The sequence below is a fragment of the Lepisma saccharinum genome, chromosome 3 (assembly GCF_977018435.1).
Source record: "Lepisma saccharinum chromosome 3, izLepSacc3.1, whole genome shotgun sequence".
NCBI lineage: Eukaryota > Metazoa > Arthropoda > Insecta > Zygentoma > Lepismatidae > Lepisma > Lepisma saccharinum.
The window spans coordinates 74,736,577-74,756,904 of NC_139231.1; the positions used below are offsets into that span (position 1 = coordinate 74,736,577).

The 20,328-nt window shown below is 38.7% G+C and overlaps 1 protein-coding gene across 1 annotated transcript in view; it reads right to left on the bottom strand.

Annotated features, from left to right (window-relative positions):
* Positions 1–496: 496 nt before the first annotated feature.
* The window catches only part of LOC145985851 (PIH1 domain-containing protein 2), a 28,206-nt gene continuing 8,374 nt past the window's right edge, over positions 497–20,328 (bottom strand). Inside the window, exons 2-4 of the mRNA XM_083119949.1 lie at positions 16,094–16,258; positions 8,592–9,359; positions 497–1,036 (exon numbers count right to left, since the gene is read on the bottom strand). Of these exons, the coding sequence (XP_082976075.1) occupies positions 875–1,036; positions 8,592–9,359; positions 16,094–16,258 (1,095 nt within the window). The 3' untranslated portion in view covers positions 497–874. The remainder of the gene's footprint in view (positions 1,037–8,591; positions 9,360–16,093; positions 16,259–20,328) is intronic.

Sequence of the window (20,328 nt, forward strand, 5' to 3'; positions counted from 1 at the left end):
CCATATATATATACACACACACCTACATCCCTATTGCCAGCTGTCAGTAAAACATATGGATTGTTGATGTTAACAGCTGTTGAAAATTGAAAAAGTTATGATTTATTTGTACATTGCAGCACAGACAGTATTGTCCAAGTTCATTGCTGCATTGCTGTAATTTACATGGTTAAGTTTCCCGAAAATTACAGTAATAACTAATATACTTAAATTCACTGGTATGAAATTTGTAAATTCAAACTAATAAATGTACTGAGATTCCATAATAATTATTGTGAAATGTTGCACCATAATACTGAAACAACACACACTTTAGTTTTTCCGGTCTCATATCAGTTTCTAACTAGCCACCCTACACAACACCTACTCTAACCATCATCTACATCCTTATCTTTTCATGTAAATATTTACATAGAACTATTCAAAAGTCATAACATGTTGCAATGTTATGTTACTACGATCACAACTTTCTCCACCATATTGCCAAGGGTTTTTAGATCTACACTGGATTAGAGAAAATAAAAGGGTTTCCTCATTGAAAAGAAAAATAAACCATTCTTCTGTGTTTCAATACAGTGCAATAATTTTGTAACACAACCGTATGATCAAACATGAAAATAACAAAAAGATATTCTCACACTTTTAAAAAGAAAACCAAAGTACAACTTCCTATGCAATAAATACACACGTCTATTCTATTTTGAAGTGACGTGCTTGAAAACAAATTGCCACATTCTACATCTCCCTGCACGATGTATGTACATTGCTAGCGACTAAAGACACAACTCAGATTCTTTATTTTTACCCATATTCACATATGGATCATGAATAGAGCACAGGTACCAGTTGATTGAATAAAGCCAAAGTAAAGAGATTAATTCTCCACTTGCATTTGCAACATGTCATGGTCTCTGAGAATGACTGTGAGAATATGTCGTCGCTCACTGAACCTTGCCCTTGCCGTGTCGCACTGAACAGGTACAGGTAGTTCCAAGTTCAGCCTATAGAGGTCTCCCACCTCCAATTCAATGTCATCCTAGATGGTAAGAACAATATTAAAGCCGAGTATTTATAAAATCATTCACTTAGCAATTAAATATTATAATAAATTAATAATATAAGTAATTCTTTACACCTACTTTTAGGGATGGATTGAAATAAACTTTTTCTGATATCAATAAAGCAGAGGTAGAGGTAAGAAGATAAGGTAAAGCTATCCCCTGCATATACGAACATGCCATCAAGGAATATGGAAGATATGACCAGCACCATGCTCCACCCACCTCAATCCCCAAGGTCTCACTTATTAGAAGCTGGAATGAAATCACCTAGCTGGGGAATTGAACCTGGGTCTCATGCATAGCAGTCAGATGCCCTATTGATGATACCAATAAAGTACCAATATAAAATTTCCTGATACTGTCAATGATGCAACAGCCTGCTCAGGCCAGGGCCTACCTACCAACTGCCGGCCTCACTCCCGCATGCCTTAGCAAAGGTTCAACAAGTTTCTGGATGACGTGTGTTCAGCATGACAAACCCTCAGTTGCTGCTGTTGTAGGTGTCCATGTCTGGGTTACGCTACTCATTTGTAGCTAACCAATTTCCTCATGATGGTGGGTCCCATACCAGGGTTGGCATTTCGCCTGATTTTTTTTTTCGAAGGAAAAAAAAACAACAGGCAAAACTCAGTTTTTCAGGTTATGTTTATAATATTTGAAAAATGAAATACATTTTTCCCTGATAGTAATATATTGGAACATTCAATTTGTATTTAGTTCATTGAATCAAAAACTATTTAATATTTTCTGTTACCATAGTTAAGAATTGACAATCAAGGTCTCACACCTTGAAGTGATTAAATTAAAAACATACATAACCCTTAGCGCAACAGACCATTGAGGGCCCAGTCCTACCTACCGACTGCTGGCTGAACTCCCACCTGATCCTATTCTGAGGTGGGAGATCATTCAACCAGTTAAAGGGTGACGTGTTCAGCACGACGAACCCTCAGTCGTCGATGTAGGTTTTTCATGACCGGGTTATGCTACTCATTCATAGCTCCCCAATTTAATCACGATGATGAGTGTTCACCGGTCTCATACACAGTCCAAAATCTCAGTACAAAAGCTGTTAAGTTTCCCCAAGTAGGCTCAAACCTACACGTGTCCCATAGCCAGAGCCCAAAGCATGACCGCACAGCCACAGTACGGGACAAATGATTAAATTATCTAAAATACTATGTTCTGAAAAATTTGACCAACAGTTTGATTCTACTTTTGCTGGATGGCGTAACAGTTAATATATCTGTGATCAGTTCCCAGGGTTGCGCATAGCAATACTATACTAATATTTGATAGCTGTGGTAGTTTAGTAAAGCTCCGTGGCAGAGTGGTTAGCACAGGATGCTGCAATGCCAGGGGTACCGAGTTTGAATCTTGGTTCGTACGTGGATGTTTGTGTTTGTCCCAATGAGAATACAGAGAAAATTGATGTGTGTGAAAATTGAGAAAATAGAGAGAAAAAAGGGGATACTACTGCTTAGGGTTATTACTTTTATTACAAAAAAAAATTAAAAAAATAGATAGGCTCTCTGACTGTCATGCAGAAGACCCGGGTTCGAATCTTGGGGTGGATGATCTAAGGTTGGAATTTATCCGGTGTTGTCACTGCATAAAGCAGGTCTGGAAATCACTCAGCCTCAAATCAATGGGTCCTGGAGGGGTGGAGGGGATAAAGGCAGCCGGAGTATGGTTGTGATCACATCATCTCCACATCCGGAAGTTACTGATATCTAAAGTGCTACCACATTTCAAAATTATAAGCTTTGTTCGTTTAATGTTTTATCTAAATATTTCAGACCCTTTCGATTTTTTATTCCTTGGATATAGGTATCTTCGTATTATTTAGTGTTTAAAAGTCTATTTCTAGCATGATTTCAGAAAAATATCCTGAAAAAACCCATGACTTGTACCACATTAATTATTTTGAGTATTATAAGCTTGGCTAAGCCTTTATTTTACAAGTTTTCTCAAACTATTGACAATTCTAGAACATTGCAATTATTTAAAACATTTTCTCAAAAACCCACATTTTGAATGGGTTTCAAGGTGGGTTTTCTAAAAAAAAAAAAAAAAAAAAAAACACGTGGGTAAAATTGGGCTGGGTCCACTATCCCATACACTGGCTGAAATCTCAGGAGAAAAGTTATGTCATGTTTCCCCCAGGAAGCTTGAACCAGTGTGTAGCCCGAAGCGAAAGCCTAGTGTGAGAATATTCTACCAATGTTATATAAAATGTTCCTTGAACATGTTGAGTAGTTCATTCATCTCCTGATTAACATATGTAATCAGATGATTCTAACTTGTTTTACTTTAGAAAAGAAGTTGTATACATTTGATGAATTGTATTTGTATTTTTCTTATTTTATGTTGCTATCCTACCCCTTTACACTAATCTGGATGATAAGAAGTATGAATAAGAATAATGATGATTAAATTAAATTGGTGAAAGTACACTCACAAAGGAACACTAACTTGAACCTAGGATCATAAGTGGTGAGATGTGAGTCTAGCACTCAATGCACTCACAAGCAGAAATTAAATTCCCTAACTTTTCCAGATTTTCCAGGACAAAATTTACATTTTCCCTGACAATTACAAACTAAACTAAATCGATGTTTTTGCAAAATAATAAACTCGTTCAGATCCAGGTATGGATTTCTTAAGTACCAATATTATCTTCTATGAAATTGACTTAATTTCTCTATGATTTGAATTCAAACAGCAAAATAGTGAATTTTGAAAATTATTACAATTCACAAGCTAGGGAAGGATTATGGAATTTTATCATACACAGTAAGTTTAAAATAAAATACTTTATTATTTTTAAAGTTACGACTAAATGAGATTAGAGTGAAGAGTGATTGATTAAGAAATACATTTTGTAATTTATCAGTCTCCTTATCCATTCTCGGTATTATATGTTGATATTTGCACTGAGGTTTGGAACCCTCTGCTTGCAAGAACCATGAGTGCGGACTCATTTTTCGATGCATAAAGCTACTTCTCTCTTCTACGTAAAGCAAACAACTAAACTCTTGCATGTAAGTGAAACAATTGAATTGTACAAAAGAAAGTGTCACATTTCCTTACATTATCAACGGGATCTGCTTCAGTACAGTATATCCAAGTGATGTACTGTGAAACTGACAACATGCAGTTATACCATTTTTGATTATGAAAAGGGTAGCTATGTAAGTATTAGAAATTTAACGCAAGCAATTTATAGAATTGCATTGTATAGGTACCTGATTTAGCTAACCAAACATTTATATAGGAACACTCTGTTAATAACAGCTTCTGAAAGTTCATATACGAGGGGCATCCTGAAAAAAGATCCAAGTGCCTGTACGCAGCACTAGTGGCCGGAGAGCGACACACACGTGGGCATGAAGAAATGGCATGTAGCTGTAATCTGGTACAGTCGCAATGCAGCCATTTTAAGACAGTTCTAGGTTAAAGATGGCAGCTCTCATACAATCTCTCAACAACTGCGATGTAGCCTACATGTAGTAATCAGATTTTTGCACGCTCAGAATTTGGCACAGAGCCACCAACAATCGCATGAGGTGTGCAGACCGAACGTCGTGAGTGATAGTATGGTCAGATGATGGTGCAGACAATTCACGGAAGGCCAATCGAATGTGCACAACCTCATACAGCTGAGTTCACGTGGGTTCTTTGCATCACGTCAGGTGAGAGATCTTGGACCACTCCTTGTACAGCCCTGGCTTTGCATGTACAGACTTTCATCTCTTTGTTGAACTGAAGAGGTTTCTGGCAGGACAAGGATTTCACAGCTACACTGCGGTAGAGATAGTTCCAGTCTTTGCTGTCAGACACATATGCTAGGGGCATACAGAATTTAGTGCCATGCTACGACAAATGTTAGAACAACTGTGGTGATTATGCCGAAAATTAGGTTAGGACTCAGTGTTATTAATGCAATAAATTACAACTGATATTCTTGTTTTATTTATTCCTAATCGGTAGGGGTCTTGATTTTTTTTTTCAAATTGGTGTATTTTTTATCTTTTATTTTTTACTATTCGGTGTTATTTTCCCCAAAATTCACACTTTTATTTTAGCACATTTTCTGGCAAATATCTGAAATTATACCTTCATGGTGTTTTGAAACTACTGTTTCAAATTGTAAATCACGCCTCTTCGTGAGAGTTTAATATCTTGAACGTTATTTTGGAAAAGTTATTTTCCATACCCCCCTTTTTAATTTTAAGGTAAGGGTTTTACATAATGGAATTTTCCCCGTATATTCTGAAGGGTGCATAATGAACATAAGTGGCGATGCACCCAAAAAATTTAAATCAATCAATCTCATGTGACAGATACCGATATTGGCATTATCTTCTTTTGACTTGTTAGTGTTACATTTCTCAAAATTCACGTTTTTGTTTTAAAACATTTTTCTGCCAAATATACCAAAACGTAATACTCCATTGTGCTTTTAAACTATTATTTTAAATTGTAGGTCACATTGTCTACGTATTTTCGTGACAGTTTGATATGTTGGAACAGATTTTTGAGGAAGTAAAAGTAAAGTGCTCCCCTGCACTTTGCCATGAAGGTGTATAGGGGTGTGGAGTTAGGGCCCCACACTATTCTCATCACCACTGAAGTTGGGGGTGATGTGATCAGCACCATGCACCTGGCTACCTTTATCCCTCAAAGTTTCCTCCAGGTACCCGCTTGATATAACGCTGGATGGGTGCCAGAGCAGTTTGAATAGGTGGAAAAGATACTGGTTCTCCCCTGCAGGGGATCGACCCCGGATCTCTCGCATGGTAGTCAGATGCCCTAACGACTGAGCTCCATTATTTCTCGCTCGACAAAAATCGTGTGAAATACATTATTTAATGTGGCTGTCGGAATTATTCCATGTATAACAAGCATTATAGTTTACTCTTGAATAAAATGCTGCAAAACTTGCACGTTCTATGTACACAAACATGGCCTAGAAGAGACAAGAATGTTGGATTTCATGGAATTTTTCGTTGTTTTAGGACATTTGTTTTAAAAAAAATCGCTGAAAACACCAACAATTCGCATTTTATGCCAAATTTGCATTATTTTGAATGAGCGAAAAATGTGTCCAGATATCACTGCATATTCATAATTGGCATAATTCGCAGCAATTACCATTTTTCACGGTTTTCGCGTTTGCAAAAAATCAATGTCCCTACTAATTGGAAATTACCTTCTGGCCAGCCCTCGTATAAATCAGTAGATGGAAAGTGAAAATTTAGCAGGGCTGGCAAAGAAAAGTCAATTCTTGAAGAAAGTTATTTGCTCTTATGACTGAATGATTCGAGTAAATATGATATTAAAATATTTACGTATTTATTATTAGTATTTTTTTAATAATATTGTACATTAACTTCACTCAGTGAGAGATTATGGACAATCTCTCACAAGTTTAAACAGACAGGACAGAGAGGGGCATTAATTTAAATGCAATACTAAAGTTTTCCAGGCAAGAGAACGGACTTGTAAATTCTATTTTTGTCTTTTCCATCGAAAGCCAAGGAGGGTCACATGAACAGCTGAACCAATCGGCTTTGTCCAGTTGCCGTGGGGAGGGGGAGTTCTCGTGGTATTCTGCTTTGCCAAATTTTTTGTTTCGAGTCGTTTTTGAAACAGGTGGCACCCTCATCAAAGCCAGCACGGCGATGCTTATACCGCGTTTGTTACAACCTGTCCCAGTTCCCGCGCTAGCTAATCGCTCCCTTTTCTCCGTGCTGGGGAAAGTCAAAGCCAGGCAGCCAATTAAAATACGCAACGTAGCAACAGCGTCTACGTAAGTGCCTCTCTTCTGGCTTCCATTCGCTCCTCGCTGCCCAGCAGACGATTTTTTCCTCGTTTCTCATTGGCACCGAAACTGTCGAGCGATCTCTAGCATGGGAAAAGGGACAGGTTGTAACAAACGCGGTATAATGGTTGCCGCCGCGTAGCAAGTGAATGGGTCTCCGATTCCCTGCCTCTCCCTGAAATGTAAGCAAAGGGAGCTTGTTGACAGGAAGAGGTGTCGTGTACGACTGGACAAAAACCGGCGTGTAGCAACCGGTAGCAACACCACTTTCCCCCCCTTGAACTGGAGGTGGAAAGTCTGGTTTTCCTCAAGTCCATTCTCTTGCCAGAACCACTTTTTTCCCCTTAGTGTTGCAGTAAATTTGAGGTTGGGAGCATGCATGCACTTGCCAATTTTTATAACGTTCTCCAATGCAGATTTATGTTTCACTTTTTCGTGATAGTATTCAATATATGTCCCGTTTTGTTGGATTCTTCTTGATATCTCAGAATAGTGCAATGTCATTGTAAACGTATGTTAACTTGTGTGAAACCAGTAATACGTCAGGATGATAAAAGAAAATTTTCGTCAGCACTGCTACATTAAATAAGGTGAAGTGAGCCAGAAGAGTAATAAAATTCAAGCAGTATATTTGATGTCTAAAGCTCTTCTTGTTGAATGTTTAAGTCCAAAGACATCCAACAAAAATCAATTCCATACAAGTGCCATACATGCAATTTCTGTCGCATGTTGGAGTAAGATACTTTGTCAGGTGGCGATATTCAACAAAAATCGTATGTATCAATGGAGCCTATTTGTTTCCATGTTCCTTCAGTTTGTCCAACAAAATGCCTAACTACCACGTCCGACAACTATCGGACGGTGCCAGCCTCTCTCATCCCCTCCATCTGTTGACAGTTCTGTCCCCTTACTACTCCCATACGGACACGAAAAAATAATAATTCATTGCATTCTCCACGTAATATTTAAAGGCTTAACACATTTTTCTGCCCCTCCGGAAATTTCTCTCTCTCTCTCCTCCTGCCATCACTGGTTTCTGGTGCCGTGGTTGTGTTGTGCATAAAAGGGGCCTAAAAGTTGAGGCCGAAACTTAGCAACAAGATTTCCTGTTCCCGCGCAGAGTTCCATAACGATATATTTAAATCAATCAAGACAAAATTCCCTGACATTTCCCTGACTTTTTTTGACACCTCAAATTCCCTGACTTTTCCCGGTTTTCCAGGTCTGTCGCCACACTGACTCAGTCACAGAAGCAACTGTACCTTTATATTCATTAAAAATACCAGAAAATAGAAATATTGGCAAACTGATACAAGAATGTGCCTCTATTAGAGCCCACATTAATGTATCCCATCACTGTTTTCCTGATATTCCAGAACTCTGGAAATTCTTTTTCTCAATCCCAATATTAATATTTTGGGATCCAGCATGCCACAAGAAACTGACCTTGTGCTTGATCCTTTGTAAGGGAAGGAAGCCTTTTGAAAGGAAGTAGCACACTTCTGTCTAGCAAGCTAGATGAATGTTCAGAGGTCACAGGTGGCACAAGTTGCTTGATAATTTAGTTCACAGCATCAAGTAGGGACACCAGGAGGGAAAATACAAACACTGGTACTTCTACCATTCATGCTGAAGACAAAGGTGTAAACAACCAAGTCAGCCTCTAAATCTGAATTTGTAAATCCAGTGAAGCAACAACTCACCTGCGACACAAGTAGATTGCACTGCTCCACGTTATCCACTTTGGGTAAGTGGATCCTGAGCTTCCACATGTTGCCCTCCTCCGACAAGATCCTGTGCAACTCCCACTGCGGCAGTTCCGGACACTGCTTGTCACTATCACTATCGCCCGTGGTGAACTCCGCATCACTGGTGCCTTGGAGGAATGTCTTCTGGGATTTAATCACGGATTTCTTGGACACTGCACCTTTGGATCCGTACAAGTGAATGTTCTCCTTGCCTTCCTGGACCTCCTCGATGAGTTTACTGGATGTTGACGATTGATTATTTATGGAATCGTTGATACACTGCAATGCCTCGGCATCTATAATGTCGCCTGTGATGTTGGAAAGCTCATTGAGAAGGGAGGCAGGATTTGACGTTAAGAGTCCGGACTTCTTTTCCCTGTGACTTCCCTTGGGCTTTCCTTGCAATATGTGCCACACGTCCTTGAGTTCACCGACAATATCTTGGTTTTTCAGAATTATGTATTTCCTTCTGAACTGGATTCCCTGGTTCACGGATTCAATGAAATCTAACATGAGCTGCACGAGGGTATCCTGATCGTGAACATTTGCAGCCTTCTTCCCGAACTGTTCCAGCACTTTTGGGCTTGCCACCACAATAAATAATTTTTTTGAGTGATGCCTCATCTGCATGCCTCCGTGCAGTGGAACCGGGTCTTCATATGACTTCGGAGGTGGGACTTTGGTCCATGAGAGAACATTGATGTAGCAAGTCTCACCTGTACACTGAAATAACAATAAAAGAAAATTATTCAAGGACTCTACATATTGCCTTAATGTGTAGTATAGCACAATACTAATACATCAGCATTGGCTCAACTCTAATAATACATAAGCTTGAATTTGAAAGGCCACGAATTGATATTGATTAAATTTACCACTTTCACAACTAGGTTCAAGTGTTCAAAATTAGTATTGCAAGTTACAAAATACAACTACAATTTTTAGATTTACACCCATGTACTTTTTTCAAGTTGCTACTTTTGGCAACCAGACTCAGTTCTTTCAAGAAATACAACAGCTATGTTGGATGAACAGGGTTGTTTTCAATATGCTTTCCTAACATCTTATGCAATGCCTTTCTTGTTTTGCCTAAGTAAAAAAAAAAAAAAAGTAAAGTGCTCCCCTGTGCATAGCACTACGCCATGAAGGCGTATAGGGGGTGTGGGGGTAACGCCCCACACTTTCTTGATCCGGTCGTGAGTGGGGGTGATGTGATCAGCATCACGCCCCTGACTGCCTTTACCCCCCAGGGTTTCCCCCAGGTACCCATGTTATTCGACGCTGGGTGGGCACCGGGGCCGCTTCCATCCTTAGAAAAGTTCCTGGATTTTGAACCGGCCGGGGATCGAACCCGGGACCTTCAGCATGGTAGTCAGACGCGTTACCGACTGAGCCACCGCGGCCACTTCAATTATTTAACATCTGCTCACAACTCATATCTGCACCTAGTAAGACAGGAAGAGTATAGGAAACCTGAATCTTGTAAATCTAGAAATACAGTTGAAGACAAAAATTCCATGTTACCATGGGAAAGTGTCTTCAGTGAGTTTCAAAATAAAATCAGTATCAGCCAGCAGTCTGCATGGTGTTGAGCCTTTGTGAAATGCAATCCCTTTCAGTAACACAGCACAGAATCTTGAGCACATTTTCCTGACTTCCAGTTAGACTGTTTGTTGTGATACATAACTGCACTATATGTATTTTATTATTATTGCTGGCAAATATCAACATAAAAGACTGAAATTTTCTGCATTTTAAACAAATAATATTTGGAAATATACTAATAACTAAAGTGAAAAATGCTGTTGGGTCATTCCACATAAAATCACCCAATTGTAAGACAAATAGTTGCTTCATAGTCACGGATTTGCTTCATTTTTTTTTACTGATACATACTTGGTCCAATATGACAAATATGTAACATTACACTTGTCCAACAAATATGTTGAAAATTTGAAGATTTTAACCCATCCGCTTACCTAGTCGTCGAATCGACGGCCTGACTGGACATTCTGTTCCCATACCTAGTCGTCGAATCGACGGGTTCCCGATTTTCATCATGTAGTTCCTTTTTCATTCAATAGATGGCAGAGGTTGTATGATCTTTCAAATCTATGACGTGTATGTTTGTGCTGCTAAGTTTTTCATACCATTTCAAGCGTGTTTTGTTCAGTAATTTCTCATGTAAACAAACCTTCATTTGTTACGTCTTGCAAACACGTTGCATAAGAATGTTGTAGATGATTCTGCGATTGAAAAGTTGCTTTTCGATAACGATGAAAAGGAAAATGTGGATGTTGGAAGGGGAGATGAACACGGGGGTTCATTTTATGTTAGTGAAATTGAAGAATGTAGTGAAAGTGAGGAAGAGGTGGCTGTGGCAGGAAAAATATAAAAGGTTGAGGAATGGAAATGGAATGCAATGATGTGTGTGATCAAATTTATTAGGTGAGTTTCTAATTATCTTTCAAGTAAACTGCATATGTGCATACTTATTACTATACTTCCACTTCAATATATAAAATTTTCACGTAAATTGCTTGGATAGTTTAAACAATATTTGACATCTTGTCTTGCTGTGCAACCTTCACGGGAGATAGCCAAATTTAAATGGTATTTCATGGCAAAAAAATTGGCATTTAAATGGTAAGCGGATGGGTTAAGAAATTGGGTGAATGAACGAATGCACTATGTGACACAAAATATGTTATATCTCTGAAACTACTGTATGTGGAATATTGTGATGATTTAGGTATTGTTGGAGAGTAGAAGGATAGTTGTATCAGAAAAGAACCGTGTCATCACTCTTACTTGCTCAGCAAGTAGAAAAATCTTTAAAAAAATTAATATGTTGTGATGAAAAAGACACTCCACTTTGGGTAATTGTTTGATAGGAAGTCCCAGGTTTTACCACAATGAAAATTGTTACACAGCATAATCAATACATGTTCAACATAATATTAAAAAATCAGAAAGGTAATATTGTTCATAATAAAAATATCACAGTTTTCAGTATTCAATGTATGAACCATTCCTCCACTGGCACACAGTTATATTTTTGGCAAATGGCCCTAAAACACTCACAAATTACCACTAATATGAGTACATATAATATTGTTAGAAATGTTGAATATGTGGGACAGCCATTACTATGATATTTATCCACTTTTAGCTCTCAGAAATTGTACTAAGACCAGAGTTTTTGTCCATACGGGTCAGTCCATACCGAATGGTCGAGCACTGGTTGCTTGACCATTTTTAAAATTTTTCAATTTGCTTACCTGATATTAAAAGTGAAAAATATTATAAATTTTGAAATTATTTGTATTCCAAAAATTATAAAATAGATCAATATGAGAATTTGAGCATCAACCAGTCAACTTAGAGTTATGGTTTTAACATGTAAGTCAAGAAATTTAGCAAATTTCACACACATTACAACACAAAAAATTTAATTTCCATAGGAACCCTTTGCCTTCCCATTATGAAATTTTGCACACAAGTAATTAATTGATGTCTTCAAAACATATATTTTTATCAAAAAATTAAAGTTGTTTTTGAGATTTTCAATTCTTCTTTTCGAGTTTATGAAAAATTACAAAATTCAAGTAACACAGCCATGTTGCATTTCAAATTAAAGCTCATTAAAAGCAGAAGAGAATGACACCAATTTGAGCTCTCTAAGCCCTGCGTCAGGTCAACCTTGCAGCAGGTTTTAGCATATGTAGATCCAAACGTGCGCGCAAGAATATAGTTCCACTGAGACGGGTTCTATTCCGACACAACTGCATACTTGCAAGAAAACAGTTATTTAATTTGTAATATACAGACAAAATAATACATTGATTAGCAGGTATGGACTTAATTGGTTGCAATCACTGTGCAGACGAACTTAGAACCGCAGATTCGCCAACTCGAATCTGTAATGCGTTGAAGAGACATTGAAACTTTAGAGCGAGTCGAGCGAGACTGAATGCGTTGCAGAGCGCGTGAAATCGCTGATACCAGTGTTGCACCTCCCACTATTTTAACCCTATGTTTATTGTAGAGCGGCGAGAATGGCTGAATCTCCTGTTCAGCGCGCGGTTTTACCCGAATGTTATTTTGGGCTTCATCCGAAAGGAAATGTTCTTCAAAGTCAAGCAAGTTGTTTTAAATGCATAATCCTCCTTGCGGCAACAAGATCAAAGTAAAACAGGGCGTGAGGTGATTTGCCGTCAATGTGCACACGAATTGTATCACGGGTGTTGAATGATTTGCGGTTTGAGTTTAGCAAGAGGAAACGATTGTTTGTTGTTTGACGACAAAAGAATCTCCGCGGTATTAAAATATATCGCAGTGAGAAGAAACATGTTTATTATTTGGACGAGACGTCCTTCAACTCGGTGGGTGGGGGAAGGGGTAATAAAACATGGAAGGATACCACCATGCAAAACCACCGCCAGGGCTGAAGAAACCGACGATGAGGGGAAGGGGGAGGCTTATTGTTTCACCCACTGGCGGCAATGAAAGCTTTGTTGAAGGCGCATATTTACTGTTCCGCGCAAAGAAAGGGAAGGGTGATTATCAGCAAGAAATGGACAGAACAAGATTTGAATCCTGGTTTAGTGAAGTGATTCATAAATTGAAACCAGAGTAATAGCGACAGACAATGCACCTGATTGTATATATCACCAATAACAAATCATGCTTTTTTGGTGGTACAACTTGAAGTGCGTGTGTCTTACAGTAACGGATGTATTGCGAACGAAGCAACCAAGTTTTTCATAAATCTATTTCTTTCAAAACCAAAAACAATAATTTGTCATTAAATTCAAGAGGAGCCTATCGTTGTTTACTTTTATCTTTGTTTATTTTTATTTTTGCGTGCTCGAAATATACACACATGCTCTCATGTTTAGAAGTTGTTTCGCTCTTATATTAATGACACATTTATTAAATAATATATGCGCAGAAAGTACTTTTAAAATGTTATGTTTCAGGAGACAAAGAGAAGCAAAAATACAATCCACTTGACATGCATGCGGGTTTTGATGTGTTGTGCGGTTGGCAATACTGTAGATTTTCTCAGTGTCTCCGATGTAAGCAGCTCGGCGGTTGAGGAAAGACTGGCACGGAAGATTCTGAGCTCAGTTCTCGCGCGGATTGATACATAAAACCTGCTGCAAGGTTAACCTGACGCTTGGCTTAGGTCAAATAGTTTTTGATTTATAGCTGTTTAAAGATTTCAAAATGTCATCAAAGTTTTGGATTCTTGCTTTTTTGAGAGTCAAAAACTCGCAAAGTATGCGCCCAAAAATATGACATTTGGCAGCTTTCATTAACTTTACTGGTACTACTTCCTTCAAAGCTTTTGAATGCTTCCTTACCACTGATGATGCACCATCAGGAGGTATCAGGAAGTGTCTGCCATTGGATACTGTGGCTATGGGAGTATTGAGAAAAAGATGAATCATGCCAACTGCCAGAATGGAACAGAATGCTTCTTTGGGAACCATGGTCCTTTGGGTCTAAATGCACTCGGCTTGCAGTGTTGCAACTTCATTTCAAGTAGAAACAAAAGAAAATGCTCTCTTGCTTGTAAGTGTTCGTAAACTGTTTTCTCTCACTAGGGGCCATGACACACAATCAAGAATTTCTGCCCTAAAAGAGCTCTTGGTACATAGGACAATCCATACCCAAACAGAGGATAGCTGTGGTTGTGAGTCCAATGTCAGACCCTCATTAACCTGCAATAATATAGTCTTCAGGGGTACTATGTGGAAGAGAGGACTTGTAATTGGAGCCTGTTACATACCCACATGCCTGAAATCAGTTGTATATAGTTCAAGAAGTGGGTGATAGATGGCAGTGTGCAGCAACTAGCTAAGGGACATTAACTAGAGGAATAACGTGAGAGGAAATCAAACCAAAACAAATGTATATAGTAAAAAATGATTATTGACATTTGATTAGTAATAATATATCAACAATGAACTGTGTAAAGGCGTCATAATATAATGATCGCCATAGCTATCACATGTGTCAACAGGAGGAAAGTAAATAAGTCAAACAACGATGTTCGATTTGTGTCTTTGCCGTCTAATAGGAATGAGATTTCCTATTAGATTTTTTGGTTGTATTTTCCTTGGTGGTGCCAGGTTATAGGCAGCCCCAGAGCATTAGCGAGTTGCGCATTGTATTGCAGCACCGGATTGAGGTTGGCGAGGGATTGGCTGTGACCTTCAATCATCCCTTTTGGTTGTGTATGCAGTGGTGCAGTATTCAAACAGCGACCCAAAGGTGGGATAATTAGATATTTGGGGCAAGTGCCGAAGAAATGAGGTAGACGGGCCAGTAGGAAGACCCATAAAGCCTTGTTAGAAAGGAGAAGAAGCCTATAGAAGATGAAGTCTATCTACGTGTATATAATTATAGAAGAAAGAGCTTATGAAGTCTATAGAAGAGGAAATCTACCGACCTGCATATAATTATAGAAGAAGAAGCCTATAGAAAGAAGAAGTCTATTTATGTGTAGAAAGAATAAGAAGCCAACATCAGAAGAAGAGACGTAGAAAGAAGAAGAAGCCTTTACATGCGATAGAAAAGGAAGACTTTAAGGATATGAGGACCTTAAAGTCAAGATTGTGGAAAGAGAACCACATGTATTGAAATGTATTAATCTCATGTTTTCAGAATATACGGTGGTTTAGCCCTCTCTGTTGTAAGTAAACTGCTTTTTCCTTTCATAAACCTTTTGACGTTTGTTGCTCAAATTTAATAGCCCGAGGTAAGCTGGATGGTGTCTGTACCTAAAAGGGTGTGGCAATCCTATTCATGGCACATTATATATGTGAAAAATCATGCTTTTTGAAGGAAGTCTCATTTGCCATCTTTACAGACTGCCAGGTAGTTAAAGCTCTGCTGGACCTTTAGCCTATGCCAGCAAAGTACGAGTAGTTTTAAAAATTTCCTCTTCTTTCACAATACCATTATGATATTCCCAATTCTGAAAAATTACATCTGCTGGAAATCCTTCCAGAACATTCACGTGTATCTTCATGTAGTTTGCATTCATTGTTGTCTAGACATTCACAATGGTTTCATAGGCTTGCATAGCCATGAAAGTATTGCGAATATATAGACAACAGCAAAAGGAAACCACGCAAGGATTCACAGGAATGCTACAGAAGATATTATTCAGAAAAAGATTCAGATTTTGGAATATCAAAGCGATTTTCAAAAGCAGAGGAATTTTCAAAAATAGTTGGCTGGCACAGGCCAAAGGTGTAGCCAAGCCTTAAGCATCAACACTATGGTTTGATAATCACAACATTGTAGGATCTCATCTACCATTACACATTTAAGGAACAACTAGTTTTGTCCTATCCTCATCATTAACAATCTTATGCTGATGAGTAGATAAAAAAATATTTTTAATATAATATAAATGGTCTGATACACCCAACAGTGCTTACCGCGATGGTATCCTGAATACACATATGTGGCTGGGGAGGACTCATACATTCTTTTGCCTCTTTCATAGTTCCGGTAACAAAATTCCTGTATCCCTGAGGATCTGATGCAGCAAGGTGATCTAACATAGTCCACATTGTTTCTGCCTTCTTCAGTGCCTGATCCATCTGCAATGATTATTATTACATAACATTATGAGAGAAAAATAAGATATATTGTTTGGTTATTGGGCATCTCTCATGTAAACTCATGAACATGTGATCTACGAATTAGATATCACACTGGTGATATCTGACCGCAAGGAAGTATACAATTGGCTAATAGAAAATGTCCTCCACCCGCTCCTTGATTTTGGGCTTGCAATAAATTGTAAAGCAGAACTAATTATTACTTTGCACTGCTTAACTTGATGCCACACAGCACATGATGTGGCAAAGATAAAGCATTCTCTTTCTAAACATAATAATGTATTTTGAATGCTGGTAGCTATAACTGCAACTCATTTATTGCATCTTCAATGGAACCTCAGCTTCGACAGGTTGGGGACAAGCATCAATTTCTGTCTACTGTTTCCACTTAATGCCGCTATAAATAAATGTTCACTTCTTCATCAATTAATGTATGTGGTTTGGAGGTGCATTTATTGCAGAAGCCACTCATATATTTCTATTTTCATCATGTTAACACAACATGCTATGATGCCAGGGGTCCCAGGTTCATAACCCCCCCCCCCCCATCAAAGCATGAAATATTTAAATGTGAACCTACAAAAACCTTTGCTAAAATGTATCTTTTCTTTGTTAACTCACCTTTAGTGTTCTTTATTATAATAATAATTGCTAATACGTATCATCTAATTAATAAATATATTATTTTCTAAACGTACAATTATCATGTCTGTTCAATGGTGTTGGTACAAGAAAATCTGTCGAAGTGTTTCATCAATTCTCAGTATTAGAATAATTCTGTGTTTCACAAATAAACATTGTTAATTTGCAGAACACAGAACTATTTGAATACTTCTGAGAATTGAATGTAAACAAAGATATACGTTTGTGACAACCTTCATCTGTAAGTGACTGTGTGGCTGATTTTTGGATTGTGGGGGACTGTATCGGTGAGTTGATTTTTTTTTATCGTTATAATGGACCCTCTACAATTGTACATTTAGCCCTAACTATCCTCGGTACAGGCCTGCCCAAGTTGATCATATCACAACTTATTCTCATTTTCACGATTAGCCGATGGTGGCAGAAAAGGAAGTAAAATAAACTAAATCAATCAACATTTCTCATCATAGGTACAACTTGAAAATTACATGTTTAACCCTGGGGGGTCTAAAGGCTGCCAGAGTGTGGTGCTGATCACATCACCTCCAAAATGGCTGAGATCAAGAATGTGTGGGACCCTACACTCACAGTCATGTGCCTTCATGGCAGGGTGCTTACCTACTATAACATCAAGGAGTCTTGAAAAGAACAGCTGGGTACATGATGAAAATTCGTTAAGGCCAGTATAATTTAAAATGTCAATATATATACCGCATGAGGCACCTAAAAGTACCACCTGAAATAGCGAAGAAACCAGAAACAGGAGCGATGTGAGGTTTGCTGGAAACAATAATATCAAATGGGGCTCGTAAATCGGAGGTATGGAGTGGGTCGAAAAATATCGACAAATGGGGCATCTGGAGCAAAGTCATATTCTTTTAAATGGAACGATATACAATAACATGCATAATATAAAAGAGCACACGCAGAGAAACACAACGCCGTTGGTCTCATGCATCTACTGCACATAGGAACGAAGATATGGCCATGTGAAAATATGTAAACAAACTAAGAAGTGGCCCACTTGACCGTCAGTACCACGGCATGTACAAGTATGAGATGTCGGAAGCCATTGGACAAGATGAAGACAGAACGTGTTAAAGGAAGAAAAAATACAGTAGACATCGTCAGCACCATGTATTTGACAGTGTTACAGCATAATGAAAATGACCATGACAGTATGTCGAAGAAGCACTGCGTAAGAAGCGAAAACCTGTCAAAGTGTGTGTTCAAAGTGGTGGCCGTCAGCTGCGATACAGGCAACGAGGCGCCCACGCAAAGATCGTTGCACAGAATGTAGCAACTCGTAGGGAATGTCCCTACAGGCCACAGTAATGCGGTGTTGCATATCCTCTGGAGTTGTTGTTACATCCCGGTAGACAATGTCCTTCAGCTTTCCCCACAGGAAAAAGTCTAACGGTGCTAAATCTGGGGAACGAGCTGGCCATTTGACAGGCCCTCCACGTCCAATCCAACAATTTGGAAATGTATTTTTCACACATGCTGTAGCACATCTTGCACTGTGAGCTGGGCACCCGTCATGTTGGTACCACATTTCCCTCCTTGTCTGAAGTGGTATGTCCTCCAATAGTACAGGCAGTTCATGTTGTAAAAACTGTATGTATCGGTCAGCATTCAGTGTCCCTTGTATAAAAAAAGGGCCAATGAGATGTTCACCCACTATACCACACCACACGTTCACACTCCATGGGCGCTGGCATTCCACTTGGCGAAGCCAATGTGGATTTGTCACCGACCAATAGTGCATGTTCCTTAGGTTGACATTTCCATGATTGGTAAAAGTTGCCTCGTCAGTGAAGAGGATACGTGACAAATCGGGTGTGTCGTGTCGTAACATCCATGTGCAAAACCAAACACAGTCCACAAAATCATTCCCGTGAAGTTCCTGATGGAGGGAGATATGATATGGGTGAAACTTGTGTGTGTGCAGAATGCGCAATACACTTTGCTGACTCATCCCAGCATCCCTGGCAATTTCACGGGAGCTAACGTGCGGATTCACAGCAACAGCGGCGAGAACATTTGTTGCACCTGCCTCACCTTTAGTTGGCTTGTTCCGCACATGTGCTAGTGGTGTTACACTTCCGGTGTCTCTTAATTTAATAAATAACTTACCAAACAGACATCGAGATGGCTGTCGTCTGTCCGGATATCTCTCTGCGTACACACGGTAGGCTTCTGAGGCATTCCCCATAAATCAGGATCATGTCCGCTTTTTCTATGTTTGTGAACACCATAATCTTCGCTCTTACCACTACGACTGCTTGCTATGAACTAACACAATCTCGTGGACCTGCTATCAAAACTTGCTCTGCGTAAAGGCAGTTCTGTCAGGCACCTGAGAAGTCTTACATGCCGTGGTACTGACGGTCAAGTGGGCCACTTGTTAGTTTGTTTACATATTTTCACATGGCCATATCTTCGTTCCTATGTGCAGTAGATGCATGAGACCAACGGCATTGTGTTTCTCTGTGTGTGCTCTTTTATATTATGCATGTTATTGTATATCGTTCCATTTAAAAAAAATATGACTTTGTTCCAGATGCCCCATTTGTCGATATTTTTCGACCCACCCCATACCTCCGATTTTCGAGCCCCATTTGATATTATTGTTTCCAGCAAACCTCACATCGCTACTGTTTCTGGTTTCTTCGCTATTTCAGGTGGTACTTTTAGGTGCCTCACGTGGTATATATTATTAGCATAAAATTTTGGACATGGTACCTAGTTACACCGGATTTTAAAGGGAAAAATTTCCCTCTACAAAAACAAACAAGGGAAAATTATTGCTAAAAGAGGGGAAAAAAAGGGCTAAAGTTTTTTTTGCACTCCACTAAAAATACTATTTTCAATGAAAGGGCAACATAAACCATTCATAATATGATATTATATAAAAAGGGATACATTAAATTTTGTACCAACGTATCCGCTTTCATATATGAATGGTATGTATTGTGCTTTCATTTAACTTTTAGCTACCGGACCTCTCGTACGCCTATATTCGCGTTCACACCGGCGCATTTTCAAACTTGTTGCAAAGTACAAAAAAAATCGTAACTCAAGAACTAATTATCGTAGACAGATGAAATTTCTCGTTTTCTTTCTTAAAGACGGGGCTTTTAGAGGAGGTAAAATTTATACATTGTGCCTTCAAATAATTAGTGTTAAATTAAGAAGAATGTTGATTTTTTTCAAAAAAGTTTGGATATGGCATGCCCCCAATACACCGAAGTAAGTGAAACAAATATAATATGTAGCATTGGTAGTTACTTCCCTAATTACACCTTGAAATTAAGGGGTTCCACAATTGATAACTGGTGCAAGCACATAGTGGTTCGGATCCCTTTAAACTGTAGGTTCAAGCTCAAAAATCCTTGCCCAATAAA